Here is a 23,005-nt window from a genome sequence, read left to right as displayed (position 1 = left end):
TTGATTATCTACATTTTTAATATAATGTTCCATATTAGTTTTTTCAGCCACTAATTTCAGCCACTACTCAGAGTACAATGACTTCTGAGTTCAAATTCTGACTTCAGAATTTGAATTCTTGATTTTGAAACACAAATTTTGCAAATGAAGATTTTTTGACTTCTGGGGCAAAAACATTTCGAAATACTTGTGAAAAAAATGAATGTTGCATTGGTTAAAATGATTTAAAAATAAATTTAATTCAATCCAATTTAATTTTGGCACAGTTCAGTATCTGACTTTAAAAAAGATTTCACCGCTTCTTCTCTCTCAGAGGAGCACATTCCTAATCTATGAGGAAGACAAGAGGCAAAGCAAGTGGTTTAATTTTATTAACTTGCCTGGTAACACTGCCTAGCAATAAATAAAATCACGATCATCATTCTTTCCTTGATCATTCATACCTTTTTGGAGTGTAGCCAAGAGCCCTCATACTTTTACACTGGTCCCACACCCACTGCTGGGATTTCAACTGCATCACTCATCTGAGACTTCAGAGAGGATGAGCAAAAAGAGGTACTGTACTGTGTGTTAAACCACTAAAACACCAATAACTTCTTTACAGATTACCTAGGGTCCTTGATTTAAGTTTACTTCCATTCTAGTTTATTAGTGGATGAAACTCTCCCATGGAAAGAGAACTTGCACAGCTTGTAGGCTTGTGAGCAGCTGGATTGGTTGCTGTCTCAATTCCCACCTTCCTAAGACTATACCTCAAAGTGTCTGGCCAACTAATGGAGATTGGCAACTTCTTACCATACCTGGTGCAACATTTTTAGAGCAGATATGGGTGCACTTTGAAAAGGTCCAAAATTTGTCTTTTATGTTTGCCCTGGTACAAATGAATATCTTTAAAACGTCATAAACTATTAAACAAATAATGTAATAGTAATTTTAGAGGGTATTTTCCTGGCTATCAGTCAGTATAAGAGAGGTATTAACCATTCCATGGCATGTGTCTCTTGCTATACCAACTCAGATCTAGCGCACCATATAGTTAACTGCATGAATACACGTGCCTGGTTTCATCCCCTCCAATTTACAGTAGGGCTTTTGTTTGCTCAGAAAAATTTGCGTGGGCCTCTCTTGCTACTTGCTGATGCTCTGTTGCCAAGAGTAGGTTGTTGTGCTTGCGTTCCATCCTGATAGGAAAACTCTCACTACCGTTATTGAAAGATGTAAAAAGCTCATGAACTAAAGAATTACTTTTAATGAAGCTTTAGTGTCCAGCATAATTCTAGTAAGTTAGACTGCTCAGTGAAGTGTTATTTTAGTATGTGCGTTCTTAGTACTGAACATATAAATAAATACATACTGAATTATACAAATAACTACAATAATACATATTAAATAAGCTATTTTTTTTTCTTTTTATACTATTCTGTATGTATGAGGTTGTCGGAAGAGAAATTATAATTAATATGAAAAGATACAACTTAGGTACCTCATGTTTTCAGCTGAATCCTCTGGCATTGGAGCAACTGTTTGGACAGCTGGGAGATTTTTGCTGGTAGCACCATTCACGAAGCTGGATGACGAAGAGGAAGAAGAAGATCCTGAGTCTACAGCACCTGTTCCCCAAAAAATACAGGTCTTAATTCAGTCTGAAAACATGTAACTTTGAGAGATTTTTAATATAGACCTTTCCTTATTCGCCTACTTTAAAATAGATATTCTTACTTGTTCTAAAACAATTAAAAACAGCACTGGCATATATGGTATACAAATACCATATAAATTAATTACTTATTTTGTGAGTATAACAATAATAAACTTAAGTAGCTACTGAATATCAGGCAAAATAAATCCTTACCTCATTTTCATTATTCCCAAATCATATTCCAAAGATGAAAACATTTTTACATCATCCTGTAAAGCAAGATCTTTCTAAAATAAAGGTATATTTAAGATGAGCTTGAGTGGATAATAGGAGTTAACTATTTTATTTTTCTATATATACAAACTTCTTGGCTGCATAGTTGCAACTATAGGCAGAAAATAAAACAGAAATGAAAAAAAAGGCAGTGAAGATAGCAAATTTATAGTTCTTCAGGAAATAATGGCAGAAACTAGTGTTTGAAGAATATTAGTACTCCGAAAAGACTCTAACGTTACTTTTCCAAATTCCTTCCTGGAGTCAAGAAGAATTTTAAGACCTCAAAAGTAGGGGGGTGGTTGGGGTTTGATTTCAATGGGTTGCAAACAGCTGCCCAGAGGTAGATGCAGACAGAGTGTACATTTATACTTATGTGATCTGGGTCAGAGCTAAGGGCTAAACTTAGGCTCTGAGTGCCCATCTCTCTTGTTTGCTGAAACAGCACTGTGAATTCAGACTCTCTGAAGCGACACAGAAAAGGCATATAGTGATCACGAACAGCAGTGAAAGCGTTGTGATAAATGCCGCTACTGTTGTGCTATGCAACCACTGCGCAATGCACCCCTGCAACAGAGGTATCGACCAACAGTCCTGCAGCAGGCAGGAAAAGCGAAAGGGAATGCAGTGCCACCAGAGGCGAGGCAGGCAGGCAGCGAGGAAGCTTTCACTAATGTAGCAATGAGAGGTGGACAACTCCCGAATATACTACTGTTTAAAAATGATAACTGCTAATTCCCTGTTGCTGGCCAGTTTTAGCAATTGACATTGCACTGTCCTTCACATCATACAGGGAGGCTATTTTTCTGTTTCCTACAAATGAAAAAATAAAGCTCTACAAAGCCTTTGTGTTTTTTTAGCTGCTGAAGCAGCCAGCTGACAAGGAAGTAGAGAGGCCAAATGCCTTCTCTGGCAGCAGAGAAGAGTATTTTTTGTTTTCCCTTTGAATAAATTTTTGCTGGTGAAAGAATTAAGGTGTAGATTAGACTTTTGACTGGCCCATTTAAGTAAACTTACACTCAAAACAATACAGAAATGCAGTAGGATTTGCTGGGCATGTTGACCACTAGAGAGGCTAGTGAGGTTCAGGCCTTCAACTAGGAATTGATCTAGTCCGCTGTTTGAATAACGTCAATGGGAGCTGGGTTATGGCTGACATCTAGGCTTCTGACTTGGACTAAATACAACTGTAAAATGTACCCAGACACACTGAGAGGGAAACACAAAAACATACAGTAGGCAATCTCTCTCAAGCTAGGAACCACAAAATTTGGCTGGAAATGGGGGAGCTTACAAAAGTTTGCATAGAAGCATTAAGGTTTCATATAGAGGAGAACAGATTTTATATATATACGTGTGTGTGTGTGTGTGTGTGTGTATTTACATATGTATATGTATACATGCACATGTATATTATTTACATATTTATATTCATAAAAGGATGCTACATATTATATATTACTTTTTCCCTTTTTCTTTCACAGTCAACCGTTTTCAGCAAGGTTTCTGTCCAAAAAATTAGTTGCTATGTTATTTAACCAGCTATAATCACTTGCTCCCAGAAGAGAAGGTCAAACAGACCTAGAACTACTGGATTAACATAGAAGAAGGAATCAAGGATATGAATCACAGAAATTAACTCTAAAAACTACAGAAACAGGTTATTATAATAAGAGAGGAAGGAAGGAAACCCATCTCCCAAGAGATAAATTCACAGGACTAAAAGGGCTTTAATAACATGCATCTCATTACACTGGGACAGTGACACCGACCATGACCGTGATGGCAGATGGTGGAATGTGAACACTGCAATCCATGAGAGAATAACCCAAAACACCACTCTCAAAACTGCAGCATAGAACACACCTCAAAGACAAAACTGGGTGTGCAGAATATCTGCGACATACTGTAAAAACAACTGTACATAGAGGGCTTGGGGGGACATCCAGTGTTTCTAAAAATTTGTAAACTGTTTTTTTTTTAAAACCATCATAAAAAAGGGTTGTTTAATGAAATTCTATATACTGATTTAACATCATTAATAATCCAGATAATTTTACAGACTTTACAAGTATATAACCAGATGGCTTCTGTATACTTCATGTATACATCTCAGAAATAGACATATATGATCACTGTTTTAACTACTGTAGGCATAGCCTAATTAAAAATTGTGAACTGAGCATTTTTAACTAAAATATATTTGTATGTTTCCAGTGTGATACTGCTTTTTACTGTCATCAATGCAATTAGCATTTCTAAAATGTTGGTATCTAATTCAGACTTGTAAAATAATTTGGACGGGAAACAGCTTTTAAACTATTTCTTAAGAGAATTAATCAATAAAGTCATTCAGATGAATTCAGGCATAAAGGGCCTTCCAAAATAAGATCAGTAAAGGAGTTCAGTACATATATAATTTTGAGTAATTAAATCTGATATTTGCTGAATAACCATCTAATCAATACTTTCTCATAAATCAAGGAAATCCATAGAGCAGGAGACAAAGAAGGGTTGCATAAAAAAAAAAGATACATGATCTAAAATCATGACTTTAATCCACAAAGAACATTCCATGGTATCTGCAATACTGTCCTCTACCAAGAACATTGTTGGGGAAATGACTGATTTTTAAAGGGAATTACTTACAAAGAACTACTATTACATTCCAGCTAAACACTTCAAATCTTAAATCACTGAGAAGACTGAAAATCTTACACTATTCAATATCATTTGGAAAAAAAGATTGTCAATGCAGCATATTTTTTGCATGATATAAAAGTACCTAAAAGGAAATCCATTCAAGATTAACAGAAGTGGCTACACAAATGGAACTGTTCATAGAAGTGAAAACATTAATCAGCGCATTCATTCCTCCCATCTGCCTCAGGATAATTAGATTTTTAGATTTTTTTATTCTGAGAAAAATCAAAGTTTTATTACCAGGTATTAAAGGTAATCTGTAAAAGGAAAGAAAAAAAAAACGAGTGTATCTTCATTTTATTCCATGAAGTAGAAGGATGCCAAAAGCTTCCCCCTCCATTTTCTGCAACCCCAGGGAGATTTTCATTTCCTCAACCTTTGACTGAAGTTGTGATATCCTTGAAGAGAGCTCTTCTCTCAAGTGCTTTTGCTTAGTTTGGAAAGAAAACAGACCATGGCCAGCAATTTAAAAGGCATTTAAGTAAACATCAGTTGTTCTCCCAGTAAGGATTCATTTCTGATATAACCTTCTACAGTCTCCATGATCTACAGACTCTTTCAAGATAGACAATCCTATCAGCATTACTGTAAACAATTAAAAAAAAAAGAAAGACTTGTTCTCCTTGTATAGGTCACTTAATGAACAACTATGGATAAGACATGATTACTGTTAATTTAAGTTGGATCTTACTGAAAAGACTCCCCCAAAATCATATAACAGTTTTTACTGACAAATAATAATTGCTAAAAATATTAATTCTCCACAATCTAGGATATACTCACAAGTAGCTAGTAGTCTTTACTTTCTTTGACATTTAAGGAGGGATTAATATCCCTCCTTAATCATACTAATATCCCTTATTGCAGAGCACTGGAGAAGCTAATTCATTTCCATTCTAAACTATGCTTATAAACAATATTAGAGGTATTTATTCACTTATTTAAGGCTTTGCAAGTCCAATTTGTGCTACTGAAGATTATAAACATACACCAACAGAAAACACCATCTCTAATAAAGGATAAGACTTAATCTTTCTAGGTTTTTATTTTAAAGGTACAAGAACAACCACAGAAAAGATGATTTAAAAAAACCATTAAAATAACAAAACAAAAAACAAACAGGAAAAGATGAGAGTCACAAAAATATTTAAGGACAATACCTGTTGTATTAATCATACTTTTTGGTGTAGCTCCTGTTGCAGCAAATATATTAGGCGTACTACCCGGTGGCAGTCCACCCCCAGCTGTAGCCGCTCCAACTGTGGTGACAGCAAGGCTGCCTGGCGGGGGTTTCTTCACTGGTACAACCACACTCCTGTTGAAAAGAAACAGCAGATTACTAAAACCCTGCACTGGAGTGACCAGAAGTTTTTTTTTGTTATAGATTTCCAGTCTGTTATACTGCTATTGAAAAGAAACATGTCTAATATTCCAATGCATGGTTTGCAGTTCCCTGTGATTAGGAAAAACTCACTCAATTTCTCTCTCAACGCCCATAAAATGGAAACACCACACCACTTGATTGGTATGTTGTTGAGACCACTATTAGCACTTGTGTTCTAGATTTGCACAGAAAATGTTAAGTGTTGAAACGATGGTAGCATACTAGTAGTATATGTATGTGCAGTATTAAATGAATATAAGCCATTTGATGGTATTATCAAAGCTATCTGAGATGACAGGGTTCTTTAAAGTCATATGAACATTTAAATACAGTACTTGATTCTTCAGTTCCTTGCATATTTTCTACTTCCAAATACAGTTGATTATCAAACATAATTCTTCACTCAGTCTTGTGGAAAACTTTTTTATTCATTTAACTCAACAACACGCAGATGTAAATGGAACATGCAAAGTGCAATATAGTAAATATTTAGCTGCAAAATATTGATATTATTCTCATTTTAATATAATATTTAAAAAGCAGTCCTGAGTTTGTAAGCTTTTAAGAAGAAAACAGGGCTTTCATACAAAAATATATGACCTACTGCATTTAGACAAATACATTTTCATTTAATCTTAAACTATTCTTTTCTTTCAAATCTCAGAACAAAAGACTTGCTGTACATTTTAAAAGAGAAGAAGAAGGAAAAGATCACAGGGACATTTAATTAATACTTTTTCAGCAACGGTCATCTGTGATGGTCAGACAGGTATGTTTACATGTATTCAGGATTTTATTTCATATTCAGTATTTCCATTTCTTTATTACACAAAAAACCTATTACTAAAAACTCTTTCAGTAGAAAACGTAAGTGAAAACCAAACCAGAAACAGATAATTTTTGTAAATGTCAAAAATATATTTTCATCATTACACACATGCTTTCAAGTTAGCAGATACACTTTCTTTAAAACTAAAAGAAATCAGGTGATCAAATAAAAGAGCAAGAAAATGCAACCATTGGTAATAAGGACACATTTTGCAACACAGTTCCTTTAATTATCCTTATTCACTAAACAAATGAGACTAGGAGTCTCATTCCCAGTTTGTTTTAAACATTTCACCTCAATTAGAGGGACTGGAACAAAAAAAATCACTCAGGAAAGGAACTCTTTCAGTTAGCTAACAAAAGAGAGAAAAGGATTCTATGAAGACAGGAATAAATTCATACGGGTTTATCTGAACTGATAAATATTAAATCTAAATCTAAATCTAAAGAGTTCCAATGCTTTTGCTAAAAACATTACTAGACTGTAAAGAAGAATGAAGCTCTAGCCCTAAGCTCTGGGAAAGGTACAGGTAAAGTAAAAAAAAAAAAAAAAAAAAAAAAAAAAAAGAACATAATAAAGAAATATTTATCAGAGTAGTATAACCTGTAAGACATTTTTCCATATTCCAAACAAAGCACAACCAAGAATAATGAAGAATGTGGACAGATATTTGCAAGAAACTGTGTATTTGCTACCTTCTTGGAAGCTTGGAAGCTAAAAACATACCCAGTCATAGCTGGAGGAACTGATTATGTCATCAGTTGCTTTTACTAGACATCAGCATTTGTTTATACCAAACACAAGCATACATGGACAGTAGGCTATTTTTTATGAAGGACACTGAAGGAAGCATCAGTCTCAATATCCTTCAATAATCTTTCAAAGCAATAGTAAAACAACATAAATTACCTCAGAATTACCATGAATCAAGAGGTGCCTAACAACCTTTTATAGTACTGTAATTTGTTTCTATATGTCTAACCTCTCATTTCCATGGATTTTAATTCAAATATTAGTCTAAATCCCTTCCAGGTAGATGTAATTGGTGATGCAAATTGCATTGGTGATGCCATTGTGATTACATACAAATGTCATTTTTGGTGATCTCTGCTTATTTTGATGACAGTGTATAAAATGAGCCATAAACATTTTTTTCACTCTTTTTAGGGGAGGATCACAGCACCAGTTAATGTCCCCATATTCTGAACGATGGCTTTCACCAGGACCCTGAAGCATTGCATTACAGAAAGCTTATCCTAGGCATAGTGATGGTTTTCTATCACCTCCCATTTACATTAGGAAAATAGGAGTTTGCACAGTAATCTACTAATTAAGATATGCAACCCTAAAATAATTGTTTTGGTTTGTAGTTAATAATCTCTTACAATCCTTGCTGATATGAAGATTTTACATGGCAGCCTCTACAGGCAATTATAGCCAGGTTTAAATACACAGATTAATCTGCTCCTTAACACTACGAAATTTCCTAAAATTAACTTCTATGCACACACAGAGATCTCTAGCTCAATTAATATTTCAATCAAATACTTGAGTTCTGGGTATTCAGCAATACCGAGTACTCAAGAATAGAGTCCCTTATAGTCCCATAAAAACATAAGAAGAAATCAGGACTTGAATCTTAAACAGAAGCATCTCTTGATTGCATTAATTGCAAGGAAATTACCATCTTTCACTACCTACAGCATCTTTGCGGAGAACTGCAATAGAAAGCCAAAGATTGGTATGAATGGAGAATGAACGGAAATGTCTTGGTGCTGAGGCACAAGAAGGAACACACAGCACGAAAAAGGCCCTCAGAATGGTCCATGTTAATGGTATCTAGATTTGCAGGTTCTCAAGACCTGAACATGAGCTTCACAAGCATAGCTTCACAAGATACCCACATCTGGAGACAAAAAACAGTGAACAAATCCTGATGATTGACAAAGGTGGGACGGGATGGAGACACTGATGACTGTGAGTTCCAAAAAGGTACAAAAAGGCATATCCAACCCAAGAGACATGAGGAGGATTTGACAGCTGGCGTTCCTTGTTATGTCATTGCAATGGTTCCTGGATAACATCTGGACACAAGCATTGTGGTGCCTGACTGTTGGATGGATGGCTTGAGTACCCTGCACTGGTGCCTGACTGCTGGACGGACTCCTTAAACACACACACATTCTAGTGCCTGTGAATGTGAGACTGTGAGAGCGCAAGTGAAACATCTTTTGTTTCAGTTTTTATTTTAAATAAAATCACCTTCCCCTCCTTTAAGATTTGGTATTGGTATCTGCTAAATTGCTGATGAAATATTGCAAAAGTATTTCCTACTTTCCAAAGAATATGAAGCTAAATTCAAGGTCTTCCTCTTTATCTTCAAAAAGCTCAATGGTCTTTCAGAGTACCTGAAACATCACTGAACTTTCCAAAGCAAAGACCATGTTTAGCTTCACTTCCCGGACACAATGGGCCAGACTCCCAGAAAGGCAAAGTTTACAGCCTGTTTTCTTAAGAGTTTAGTCTGAGGCTGAAAATCAGCTCCCATGGGAAGAATGGACAATCCCCCCATATTATGTAAATATTAAGGCTCTACATACTCTTGACTTTCCTTTGTAGGTCTGAATCAGGATATTAAGACAGTTCAGATGCCATTAAATTACAAATTATAAAAAACATCATGAGAAACATCTCTCCAATAAGAATATGCAAAATGAGTGAGACATTATTGTTCTAGCCTGAAAGAAAAGGCAGTTTTATGATGTCATACATGGTAATCTTGTCAAAATTTCGCATCCCTAGTGATAAAACAAAATACTGTGAGTGAATATAGAATGACATCCAGATGAAGAAGGCTAAGAAACTATATGAACAATGAAGTGGGGTGGACAAAAATGTGGAAAACGATCAGTGTAGCAGCAGAACAAGAAAGGTGAAAGAGAATGACTGACTGCTTTCAAATTAAAAAAAAAAAACCACAAACCTTCTTTAGCCAATCAAACCACTCCAACAGTATACACAGTGAGAACAACACGCAAATCAAAACAAAACTTTTTTGTAAGAAGCATAATTATTTACCTGAGGACAACATGAATGGAAGACTTCAGTGTGATAGATGCTGTACATATATCTTTGTTGGGCATTCAGATATTTCTTTCATTAAGGAACAAAAATCTACAGACTAGATGAAAAGGTCATACATATTTCTGTAACTTCCTTTTAGGTCTTGTTTTATACAACATGCTTCAGTTTTCTAAAAATGTTCCAAACAGATCCACATTTTTCTGAATCACATCATCATGGTCCCAAATGATCCTCTATGATTTAGTCAACTAAAGCTCAGTAATAATTGACAATAACAACTGATTTTACTTCTCTGTCCATCTGGTAGTTACAATTCTAACATGAGTTGTGACAACTCACTGTTAGCCTGCTGCTGTGTGAGCGTCCTTCGCAAATTCTAAACCCACGCCTGAATTCAAATCATGTTTAAGCTGAGTGTTTGATCCACCTGCATACCACTTGGGCATTGCTGGTTCATTAACTACCCTCAGCAAATGTTTACAGAATTTTTTTTTTTTTTTTTTGGGGGGGGGTGGTAGTAGTAATTCACATGAGATATAGAGATCGAAAATAATACTATTTATTTATTGAACTGTAAAAAGAGAAAGTGGAAATAAAAAAAATCTTTCAGTCTGATCCATATTCTATACCTCTTTGCAAGTTCAAACACAATCTTTTATCCATTTTAATATCCAAAGGCCCTCAAACACAATCTTTTATCCATTTTAATATCCAAAGGCCCTCAAACTTAGTCACTCTGGTCAATCAAGAGGTCAGAGACAGGCTTTCAATACAGGATTTCGTGTACTGTCTATTTGAGCATTGGCAATTACATTAAAATTACTGTACATTTTTCTGGGATGCATGAAACCTTATAAGACTGAATTAACGTTCTTGCTCCTCTGTTCCTCCTCCCACAGCAGCAGAAAGCTTGAGAATTTTCAATAAGTACTTTTTCAAAAATAGTACAGATTTCGAGAAAATTTTTCACAGAAGCATTCCATGTCAAGCAGCAACTTCTGCCAGATGTTTCAGAAGAAATCACAGTAGACCAATGGGGCATAGTTTGATATTACATCTCACCTTCTTTCTACAGTTAAATTAATCCAACCTCTGAAAAGAAGGTTTAATAAATCTTGTCTAAAAGTTATGCATATTCTCCATACTTATACAAATGTTCAGTCCTTTATAAAACATGCACATTGCTGATTATTCACTGTTCTTCCTGACTTCTACCCCAGATTCTGATTTGTATTTTTAGCAAGTGTTTGTTAGCATGTATTAATACGACATTTTGAACCCTACTTTAGACATTCCTCTATAAGGTTGACTGCATTAAGGTAAGAGAGTGAATTTTAATATTTATAACCTCAGTGAAATTTCTAAGCACTAGTACATCCCTTGCATTCAGGATAAATTAGCTCAAGCACCTAAAATGATCTTAAATATTAACAAGAAACAAGGAAAGACTATATGATATGAAATGCTAACTCTAAAGAAAGATGAATGGTCTTGGTTGAATAGCCAGCAGTGGAAATACTGGTAATCTAATGAGTTAGAAGAAGGTGAACAGAATATATGTTAAATTGTCACGTATTATGTGCCACAAACATGACTGAAAAAAGAAAAAATTGCAAAGGAACAAAGAATATGAGGTGTAAACTGGGGATGGGTAGGGAACCTAATCCTGTATCTACTGGGAAAAAAAAATCAAGAACTCAACAGCTGAAAAATCCAGAACTCAACAGCTGAAAAGCAGCCGTTCTGTTAAAGTCAATAAAGCTTTAATAGCGATTTTACAAAAACTTCTTGGGGTCTAAGCAAGACAAAAATCCAGTGTAATTTTCAGCTGTACTTCCAGTTAATCATGTTAAAGAGATGCTGATTTTCTCCTGATAACACATACATAAAACTTCACTTAAGATATAGCTACAGCTCCAGGCACTGAATATGAAAAGATGCACATCACAAAGATTATCAGAAGAGTTTACAGATTGCTAAATGATAAACAAAGAGGATAAGAATACAGCTTGATGAAAAAAATTGAGGGTTAATATACCCCACCTTGGCTGACTTTAACCTATTCATAAGTTTAGGATGAATTTTCTCTAAATAAACAGCTGAGATGAAGGTGTACTTCCACCTTTTTTTCCTGGCTGTATTCAGCAAGTCAGTGGTTAAGACACTCACTAGGAGTTCAAATGATGCAACTTCAGCTCTCTTCTCTGTCTAACAGGATCCAAAAACGTATCTCCCATTCTCTGGAGTGTATCTTAACTGCTACCTTAGGAAAGATATTCTGGAAAGGAACTCTCAACTCTTTGCCTTGGACCCAAATCTCCATTGCACAAAAATCATGAAAGTTATTGAGAGCTAACTGTATCCAAGATGAATCACTTAATTCCTACATTACTGGTAAGTTTTTCATTCCTATGTTTACCAGCTATTGTGATAATCAAAGTAGTGGGGAATGCAATGCCTCTCCAGGTAGAAACTTCAACTCTAACTGACCCAACTTGATTCACAGGAAAGGTGTTTTGCCTTCTCCAATTATTTTTCATCACAAACTTAAAAAAAAAAAAAAAAGAAAAGAAAAAAGAAAAGAAAAGAAAATTAGAAACTGTTTATTCATAATTCATTCTGCTTGGTTTTAGTTTTCAGGAAAATGAAATCTATTTTTCAGCTATTATCTTTTGGAGACTCTACTGACTATACTGTGAATGTAGTCTCCTAATTTAGATACCACACTTAAATGACTGATGTAGACCAGTGTAAAACAGTGATCTCCTAAAGATGCACAATAATAGAACAGATAAATAATGAATCAGAGAATCACAGAATAGTTGGGGTTGGAAGGGACCTTTAGAGCTCATCTTGTCCAATCCCCCTGCTCAAAGCACGGCTATCTAGAGCACGTTGCCCATGACCAAGTCCAGTTGGGTTCTGAATATCTCCAAGGATAGACTCCACTACCTCTCTGGGCAAGCTGTTCCAGTATATAACCGCCCTCACAGTAAAGAAGTTTTAAGATGGGATTTTCCACAATTCTTAGCATTGGTTTAAATGCTCCTTCTTAAAGTGGTAGAAAAAAACTCTTAGAGAAGACCCATGCTAAGTATCATAATTATGCGTTCAAGCAAGTTTGTTTAGTTGATATGATTACATCCATGGTACATTCTCAATCCATGTTAAGATAGAGAAGATAATCTTCCTCTCTAGTACTCTTCATCTTAAATTTACCTTTTGAATTCTTGTCTTTTTCCCATTCTGTCAATCAGTAAAAAACAAAGTTTATTCTAGTAAAACATACAGAGACTCTGAGTAGTACTTCTACATATAAAAAATATAGCTATGTATCTAAAAGTACTTTCTAAATGCCTTCTTTCTCAGTACTTATGGCAGTTATACGTATCAGCCCTGATTGGAATCTCACTGAGTGTCCACCTTCTGTAGCATATTTTTAAAATTGGCCCCAAGGACATTCCATAGGGAACAAAAAAGACTAAAATATTTCAAAAAGTGGCTTTTGATATTTTAAAATATGCTTGCAAAGACTTTATTGAGCATTTAAACCATGCAAACCCATAATATTCCAATTTATGAAATTGTAAAACATTAGAAGTGAATAAGGATGTTTAACAGCAGCAAAAATAACTGATCTCACTTCCAAGAACTCAAGGATTTATGCATATGCAAGAATGCTTCCTATTGAAATAATTCTGCTAAGTATAGAAAATATATGCAAATTATTGCATTTTGCAAAAATAATAAATGAGATACAAAAACAAGAGTCCGCTCTGAATTTCCATAATAGTTTCACTCTAAAAACTCTCTCCTAGAAAAAGGTAGATTGTAACAAATGCAAACTTCAGAATGCAGTATTGAGCAGAATCACATATAATTTCACACTCTCCCCCTTACAGTGGGACAAATATACATCAGCAAAATCCCCCAAAACATGAAAACCCCAAACCCTAAAATCAATAGCAAGGACTGGTTTTTGTCAGGCAAAAGATGAGAATGCAGAAAGGAATTATTGGTGGGTTATGCGCCATTAGTTGTAGATATAGGAGAGCTAACCCTTTGTGTGTGCTTCTAAAAATGCCATCCTGGATGCTATTTTCAAGGAATTCAGTCTGACATTAAAAGACATCATAACTTTGAGAATCCAGGCTCCAGTGTCCCAGAAATCTGTTTATATAGCTCATAATGTAATTACAGCTATCTTAAGACAGATGAGGCAGAAGGCAGCAATATATTGAAAACTAATTGAAAAATGCAGTTGTCCAGAAGCACTTGTGGGGAAGAGGTCTCTGAAAAGCTGCTCAAAGCTCCAGAGTTTGAAGTGAAATTTTTGATGTTGTCACTCTCAATCTATTGAATGGCTGACAGACAATCAAACCCGTCTGGCTGGCTGGCAGCTCATTTTGCTGGCAGGTGGCAAACAATTAGACACACCAATTTGTGCCTCCTGATGACATTAAAGCATGAAACTAAGTTGTATGCAGGGCCTAGTGATTTGTGTGAAAGCATTTCAAAAATAATACTGTTTGCCGTGGCAACTCATTTCAGACTGCCACCTCCCATTACGGCTTTGAGCAGTGAAGACGACAGACTTGAGTTACGTGCGGTGCAAGGCCGCTTCTGTTCAATCCGTCATCTGCGCCCCCCGAGACCTCAATCCCCTCCTTTCATCAATATCACCTCATCATTTACATTCGATAGTACTTGAACTGCTGCATGCATTAGCTGCACAGGAGTCCTATTTGATAAAATATCTTGGACACATTTTGTGCTTTTATATTTCATTTATAGATGCAAAAATTCTAAGTAGTAATACACTGTAGTACATTGCACAATGACTCCTTTGAACACGCTACCAATGTACAATTAATAAAAGAATATGCAGAACAAAACATATCATTTTAAATGATAAAACAGAATTCTAAACTTGAATTCTATTTACAGTAGTTTACTTCATATGGCATTTACATGAGTATAAAATGAGTGATTATAGATAAGGAAATAGCTTTAAAATAACAAAGAATCTATTATTTTTCTAGTAATTATTTATTACCTTAAGTCTTCTTTTACAAGACTCACAATCACCCAAATGCAGGAAAAAAAAAGCCCCCCCCCCCCCCCAAACCATGATAATCTTCCAAGGACTGTTTCTTAGATAATCTTTTGATTGAAGTGTAAAATACATTTCTCTAATATTGAATTGCTTAAAAATACAAAATCACTGTGTATTTTACAAAAGCAAACAAAAAACTGAGCTAAAACAAATAAAACTCGACAAAACAATACACTCTGCTGCTTATGATTCTCCCTAGAGAGAATAAACATGGCCAATAGTCACATTGCTCAGCGAAGTATCAAAAGCTGCATAAACTACAGCAACAGAAGAACCTACAGAAATATGGATCACAGATATAGTGTTAGGTTTAAAGAATATGCAATGTGTGTTTTTTGATTATAAGTTTAAGTTGGTAAACACAAGTATATTTACATCTTACAACAAAGCTTTAGGTATAACCATGGGCAAATAATCAAGCTGCAACTTTTTTTCAATTTTTCAAAGATAACCAGGATCCTAAAAGCACCAGAAAATGTTCATAAACCATCACAACCTAAAATCCATGTTGCTCTCTCAATTCATATTTTAATTATATTATTTTAATATGGCATTCAATTTTTTCCCCCAACCTTTATATTTCAGTTCCCCCATGAAAAGTTACAGAGTCAGAATCTCAGTCTGCTTCTCCTTTACAACTTAAAAAAAGAACAGCAACAAAACCACCCATCTTTTGCCTCCAAAGAGCACCCTAGGGGTCCAATAAGTACTCTGAAAACATGAGCTGAAAGAAGTATTTGCCCGAACAACAGGCAGCGTTCAACAATACAGCAGTGAGGTGCGATCAGTCAGTCGAGGTCCTGCGGACTAAAAACATTATTATTTTTCTCTAGATGCCCACAGCTCAATAATGTCTGGTTAGCTGCAGGTAAGCATTTCATACTTCCTGATCTGCTAGAACCAGCCTGAAGCTGCAAATTTTCCCTTCATGGTTGCTAGATGTATTTAAAAAGTATGACCTACATCCTTCTATAAAATCAGATAGTAGGACCATCTGTTAAAGAGAAACAAAATATCTCAACAGAATTGATGCAAATGGATCTGTTTTTGCCCATACCTTAACATTTACCACTTTCCTTGCTCCAGTAAAGAAGTAAATTGGGTTGACATGATGCAACATATGCTACCACAAGACAAACAAAAGTATAAATACCACATAAGGGAAAGGACACAATGGAATCAGATCTTGGGCAGTAGAGCAACAGGACAGGAAAAAAAATGTTTTTTAGCTCTTAAGGAAGCTAATAAAGTATGAAATGCCTATCAAAATCCATAAACTCTAGACATGCAATACCTCTCATGTAAGTCCATAATTGTATATTTGCAACTATTTATGACGATGTTCAAAATGTCCAAGCAGTCACATTCTTTCAAGAAGAATCTACGTAGATGATCACACTACATACGGGTTATGGTCAACATATTGCAGGTCTCTCAGAGTTTTTAATGCTTTCTTACAAAATTATACTTCAGAAATACAAGAATAAAATTACTCTCTCCAGCTACCTTGAAGTTAGGTTCCCTCTAAAGGCAACAGAGACATTTCATGAGGTGAACTGCCCCATTCTAATTTAGGTGCCTAGTATTCTGTGAATTAATAACCCTCTGCGTGGAGTATTTTTCTTAACTGACCAAAGCAGAAATTTAGCTGAATAAATTAGACTAAAGCAACCTTTTGGTGGTTATAGTTAGGTGCTGTTAATTCTACATAAGCATAAATTTCTATACTGCTAAATCTACAGGAAAGCAATTATCAGAAGTGGAATATGAATCGGAATTATTAGAAGTGGAATGTAGTGGTTCCTAAAGACTAAAGGAGACTAAAAGACAATGTCCATAACCTTATAGGAAAAAAAATTTTTCACGTCACCTTGAAATCACTCTAAAATTACAACACGTAGCTTGAAGAATGAAAAAATATCCTCTTAGTAAAACAGTTGCTATAAGCTTTCTATGAAATGGCCGTAAGACCTAAAACATTATTAGAAAGGGAAAAATTTGTCGCTTCTAAGTCATATTTCATGTTTCCTTTCTCAAACCAATCTTCTTTGCTGCAGTAGATGCTATCTCATTGTTTACTGAATTATTTCAGAAAAGTAGCCTTGGTACTAGCATATACATATAGACAAAAGCTTTCCTATGCAATTCCTAATGAAAAAGTGCTTCTTCACTTTTATTCTAAAATTCTTATGTATCTTCTTGCACTTTACATTATGCTGATCACATATTGTTTTTTCTTAAAACTTAAGACATTTCTGAAATTTTTGTAGGTTTTCTATAAATGCAGAGGGATTTTTCTCATAAATCATAATAGTAGTTTTCCCATTTTATTTTTTCCTTTCCCTCAGAATTTTAACTCTTGTACCTACACAAAGAACTAATGTTTTTCTAAAACTTTGCTTAAAATTTTGAGACATGTTTTAACAGATCTTTGACTTGACTTTTGATTCCTTATGTTTTTTAACATTTTAACGAAGAACCTGCAGGTATCATGTCATACTGGAAAATTTAATAATGTCAACATGCATAAGAGATAGCTCTTTTACAGGTTAAGGTTGAGCCCAGAATGAAGTAAGTTACTGTCTTCTGGAAGGATGTTGTCAATTGTACATCTTATCACAACTTCTCTGCTCAGGATAATCAAGATATTTAAAGAAAACTATTTTCAGTAGAAGCTGGGAAGTTACAGCCTAACAAGAGAAACAAAGGACTCCCTGTGTAAATGTTCACAGTTTATCTTTAAACACTCACTTTTGCGCATATTTACTTCTAAAAGACCTAAAAGGAAACTGCTCTCCACTATAACCATGTAAACAATCTGACATGGTTCAAGCATTTCAGCACCAGAAAAGAAGTGCAATGATAGATCAATTAAGATTCACACCTTTTGGAAGAATTTTCGACTGAATTTCCGCTCAGCCAGCCTATTCTATATCAGCAGATATTACCCCTCCTTCCCACTAAAATGTTGCTTTAAAGGAGAAAAGATTTTATTGCCAAAATATTTCTTCAAAACAGACTTGTTTCCCAAGTACCACTTAGAGTTTTATTCACTGCTAATAGAGAAGAAAAAGGTGATTTACTTTGTCTGTATGGTCTGTTTTGGTAAAACAGAAAAGGAAAAGTAATGCAGCTGTTTTTTTAACACATTCTAATACAAACTAATAGAAGAATCAGTGTGTTAACAAAAATCCCTCAAACTTCTGAATTAAATCAATATAAAATAACCAATCCAGCCATATACCTGTCAAATGAGTGAAACTGCATGGGAAGAATTGCCTGAGCTTCTCTCTTCAGTGCAGGATCTGGGTAAGGGATGGGATCCGGGCCACATTCAGCAATTTCAACAGGGGCTGCCACAAGACTTTTCAGTATTTCCTTGACATTGATGCCTTTACTTTGGCTGATACTGGATATTGATGATGCAGGTTTCAAGATTTCACTGGGGCTTTCAGTCAAGCTTTCCTGAGATTTCTTCACCTCAGAAGACAAAGTGGATAATAGCTCGCTCATAGCATCAGGGCCTGTGCTCGCCTCCAGGTCTGTCCCGTTCAAAATATTGGGCATCTGTTCCTCTCCAATTCCAGAGTCCGTATGAGGAATAGAGCTTTCCAGCTGAATATCTTCAACTGGTGTTGGTGTTTCTTTTTCTTTGATACTATCTGGAAATACAGTTGGTGTCTCTGCAGTGAAATAGAGATTATGAACAATATTTATAATTTAATTAGAATTTTTTCTTTACAAATATAACCATGAGGTTTTATAAGACAGAAATATAAAACATTAGAAAGTCCATAAATATTAGTAGGTGACATCTAGAAGCTCCTTCTACATATAAAGCATATGTTGGTTTCAACAGCTATTTTGCATATGTAAAGTTTGTAAGACAGAGCCCAAAGTTGCATTTGCAAGCTCAGTGACATTTAAAAATTACAGATCATTATTTACACAGTAATCAAATAACGGAATACTGCCTAGAACAACACACTAACAATTACAGCCTATAGACAGTATATATGTATGATCTGTGAGGCTATTGGAAAAACAAGGCACAATCGCTTTGCTTTAGGATTTTATAAAATTTAGGATTGCTATTGCAGTCAGCAAATCTTAAGCTTGCATTCAAAAGAAAATGAAACTGCTAGACCTTTTGTTTGCAAAAAATAATTTAAAATGCATACTATATGCATTTTTACACAAACACGTATATAAGTATCTTAAAAACAAATTTATTTATACGTAAACAAAAAAAGAGTGTTATTGTTCATTCTTCAGATAATTGTCCCTTGCCCCACAAAAGGTAAAATCCTGTAATTCTTTCTGGCAAAAGTTAAGAATAAAATAAACACAACTTGACTTGTAGTACACAGCTTATAGGGAAGGGCAAATTAAATATGTCGAGTTTGGAACATTTCCAGATTGAAATGGACCTACAGCATCTTGCAACCAAGAAAAGTGTACCTTTATTAACTACAGCAGTGAAACAGGCACAACAACTTCATTAAACAAAAATAGTTCCTTATGCTTAGGGGAAAGTTAGCCGAAGTAATGAAAAACTTACATACTCAACCTTTTGGTTACACTTTTCAGAGCTGGAGACTGTGGCTATTTTTAATGACAAAAAGCCCTTATTCAAACAGATTTTTTTTCTTTTTTCAAACTAACTTATTTACATTGAGTCACTTGTCTAGATTAAAAAACTTAGCTGGCCTGTGAATGAATTAGGGCCACTTTTTTATTTTTTATTTTTGGGGTGGTTCTGATAAAGTAGTAAGTTTAAATATTCTGGAAAATATTTTAAAACATACTTAGATGAAGTTCTGCCCTACTAACTATTCCAAAGAAAACATTCCTCAACAATGTAATTTCAATATCAGTCACGTAACTTATTATCAATTGTATCAGCAATCACCTGTAAAATACCTACATATTTACAACATGTGCATAAGAGTGCATGTGTGTGTGTGTACATAAAAAAAAATCTATATGGACTATTTGTTTGACCTAAAGGTACTGTAAAAGTATTCATATACAACAGTGTTAACGAACAGACAAAGAGAGAACCAAAGAGGCTATAAAAATACAAAGCAGAACGACCTATCATAAGGAATAGTTTTCTTCTTCAAACAGCCACAAATGCTGAAGCCACTTTCTTCTTCTCTTTCTCCTAGATGCCTTAACCGCATCTTACCAAACAGATATCAGCCCTATTTTGTGAATCAGGAAGTAGAAACTGGATTTAGGAGCTGCATAATATGCAGTCAGCATCTGTCAGATCAAGAAGTAAAAAAAATCCGTATCTGCTTAGTACAGTACTACCTATATTTGGCACAGAAGGACACTGTGAAAGCAATCTGATCCACAAAATGATCCTACTGAATCTTCTGTTTTATTGTTTCTTTAAACTTCATCCCTACAAAGACAATGTTTCTGAGCTGTTGGGAAGAGTACCACTAGAGATCCAGTCAAACAAATTGCTGCCCTGCTTACAGTAGAACTGCATCTCTTCACAAAATATCCTACCTGCTTGGGAAGAAAGCAAGCTCACCAGCATAGAAGCCAGGGCAGAAATCTACAGCTGACACTCAGTGACAGTCACAGGAACCAGGACATTGTAGAAGAACTTGTGATCACTTTATTATTATTCAAATTAAGATTTGAATGGCTTGAAAAGATGAACAATAATTTGATTTTTACTGGTTAAAAAAGAATGTATATATTGCATGTGTAGCTGTAGGGAATTAAGCATTGTGATCCCTGCTGCTTGAGGGAAAGACTCCCTGAAATTATAAACTCTCAGAAGCAGGGTTTTTTTCCCAGTGATCACCACTACAGTTGTTTTAAGCACAGTTAAAAAAGAAATCAAACAAACATCTAATTTGATCCTAAAAAACAGCTTGCAATGAAGGAAAAACAGAATGATCAGCAAAGAAAGCTATGTTATAAGTCCAGAAGTGGACAGCAAATGAGAATTACTGAAAATCAAATGAAGCTCACTATTGTGATGCATGGTAAGTAAAATAGCAAAAAAATTCTGCTATTATATAAATGTAAAGAGGACATGGAAAGAACAAGGGGGTCTAGTATATGGTGAAGATATAGTAGAGCATAATCTAAATATGGACAAAACAGTACTTGAACATTTAATCTCAATTTTCATTAAGGTCAACAATATTGAACACAAAACTAAAGACAGTAAGGATAATGGAAATGAGGTCATGGAAATGCAAATACCTTAAGTAAACCAGAAGATAGATTTTAAGGTATTAAAAACATGGGAATAAATGGACTTCAACCCAATTTTGAAAGACACAGTCTGTGGAATTGCTGGTCTGGTAACAAATATTTTGGCCAAATAGGTAAATTGAGACAGCAACATTTGACTGGAGAATACTAGGCACAGTATTTCTTTTTAAGAAAGGGGAGGAATTACAAGACTAAGCAAGATTTCAGGATTTATTTTCAAGTAAAGAATAGTAATGGAGAGAAACAAGACTGAATACAACATGGGTTTGCTAAAAAATTAAGAGCTTTCTTAATATTTATCGGTCAAAGAAAATATGGCCACTGTAATCAATTTCAATAATGTACAATGTCACAGAAGATATTAATGCAATCTGAAGAAACTGAGAATTAACAGAAGGTGGAAAAGAAACTTGCCAAGCAGTTGCCAGAAAGTTTCAAAAGAAAAAGCATCAGACTGTGGGAAACTACCATGGGAGTTACCCAGTTTAAAATTTTTATAAAGATTTCAGAAAAAAAGTAACTGCTGAAATTTACTGATTACAAAGTTAGGAGGTACAACTGATGCATAGAAGGATGAGTATAAGAAGGAATTTTGACAGAACTGCAAATTACATTTAACAGTGCAAAGCTATGCGCTCAGTGACTAACACATGGATTTCCATTACAATTGGAATTCATGAACTGGAAATGACTGATCACAACCAATACATCAATCACTGGGTAACTATTCAGCTACCAAAACAACACTGCCAAGGAAAAGGTAAAAGTGAGTCCAAACTTTCCTGAGAAATAGCTCCAGCAACAGTATGTATTAATGATATTGCAGAAGGCTTTGGTAGGTTTCATTTTGGAATACCGTATGTGTAGTTACAGTTGAGAAAGATGAAGCGTCACTACGGAGATCAACAGTGTCTTATTTTGGCAGAAAAAAAGAGTTTGGCTTAGCAAAGTTACTACTGAGAAAGAATACAACTGCCATTAGACATTTATTTTCAGGATACAAACTCCAGAAAAAGGATTTAAGCTAAATGGAAGAGTTGGCATGAGAAAAACTGAGTGTAAACTCCCCATGAACAAATTTAGTTTGGGAAGCAACAGCCATCAATATAGAATTAAGGTTCTGGAATAGCCTTCCAATCAGAGTAGCAAGTTCAAAAATCATAACTAGTATCAAGACAGAGTTTGAAAACAGACTGTCTTATATGTTCTGCCTCCAATATAAGGGACAGAACTTAATTACTCAGCAGGTCCCCTGTCTTCCTTTGGTCCCAAATGAGAATAAAATACCCAGGAGGACTGAACTGTTTGAAGTTAAAAATTAAAGGAAAATTGAATTTTTACTAGATCTAGAAATAACCACTTCTAATCAGGTACATAACAATTCCAATATGTCATACTACATATATATGAAAGAATAAAATAATAAAAATGTTTTTAAAATAAAACCACATACACAACCAATACCATGGTAAGACAAACATGAAAGAAACAGCCAAAAACAAAGCTGCACTATTTATTAGGGAAGATTGGCATGTTTCAGCTTAGGATTAAATTTGATGTATTTGTGGATATAAATTTAGATATGACACGCTGATATATAACACTAATTAAAATTATGTTGGAATAAAAAGACCAATAAAAGTTATTGTACATACAGATAAGTGTAAGGATACTTGAGTACCACAGAAACCAGACTTGTATCTTTACTTTAAGAAGCCAAGGCACTAAGTC

At 34.8% G+C, this 23,005-nt stretch overlaps 1 protein-coding gene across 1 annotated transcript in view; it reads right to left on the bottom strand.

Annotated features, from left to right (window-relative positions):
- Window positions 1–23,005, bottom strand: part of NBEA (neurobeachin) — a 539,268-nt gene that overhangs the window by 288,531 nt on the left and 227,732 nt on the right. Inside the window, exons 31-33 of the mRNA XM_067291201.1 lie at window positions 18,273–18,711; window positions 5,776–5,930; window positions 1,484–1,610 (exon numbers count right to left, since the gene is read on the bottom strand). Coding sequence (XP_067147302.1) covers window positions 1,484–1,610; window positions 5,776–5,930; window positions 18,273–18,711 — 721 coding nt within the window. The remainder of the gene's footprint in view (window positions 1–1,483; window positions 1,611–5,775; window positions 5,931–18,272; window positions 18,712–23,005) is intronic.

This window comes from Apteryx mantelli, chromosome 1 (assembly GCF_036417845.1).
Source record: "Apteryx mantelli isolate bAptMan1 chromosome 1, bAptMan1.hap1, whole genome shotgun sequence".
NCBI lineage: Eukaryota > Metazoa > Chordata > Aves > Apterygiformes > Apterygidae > Apteryx > Apteryx mantelli.
The sequence above is the reverse complement of the archived record's forward strand: the minus strand, read 5'-3'. Positions and strand labels throughout refer to the sequence as shown.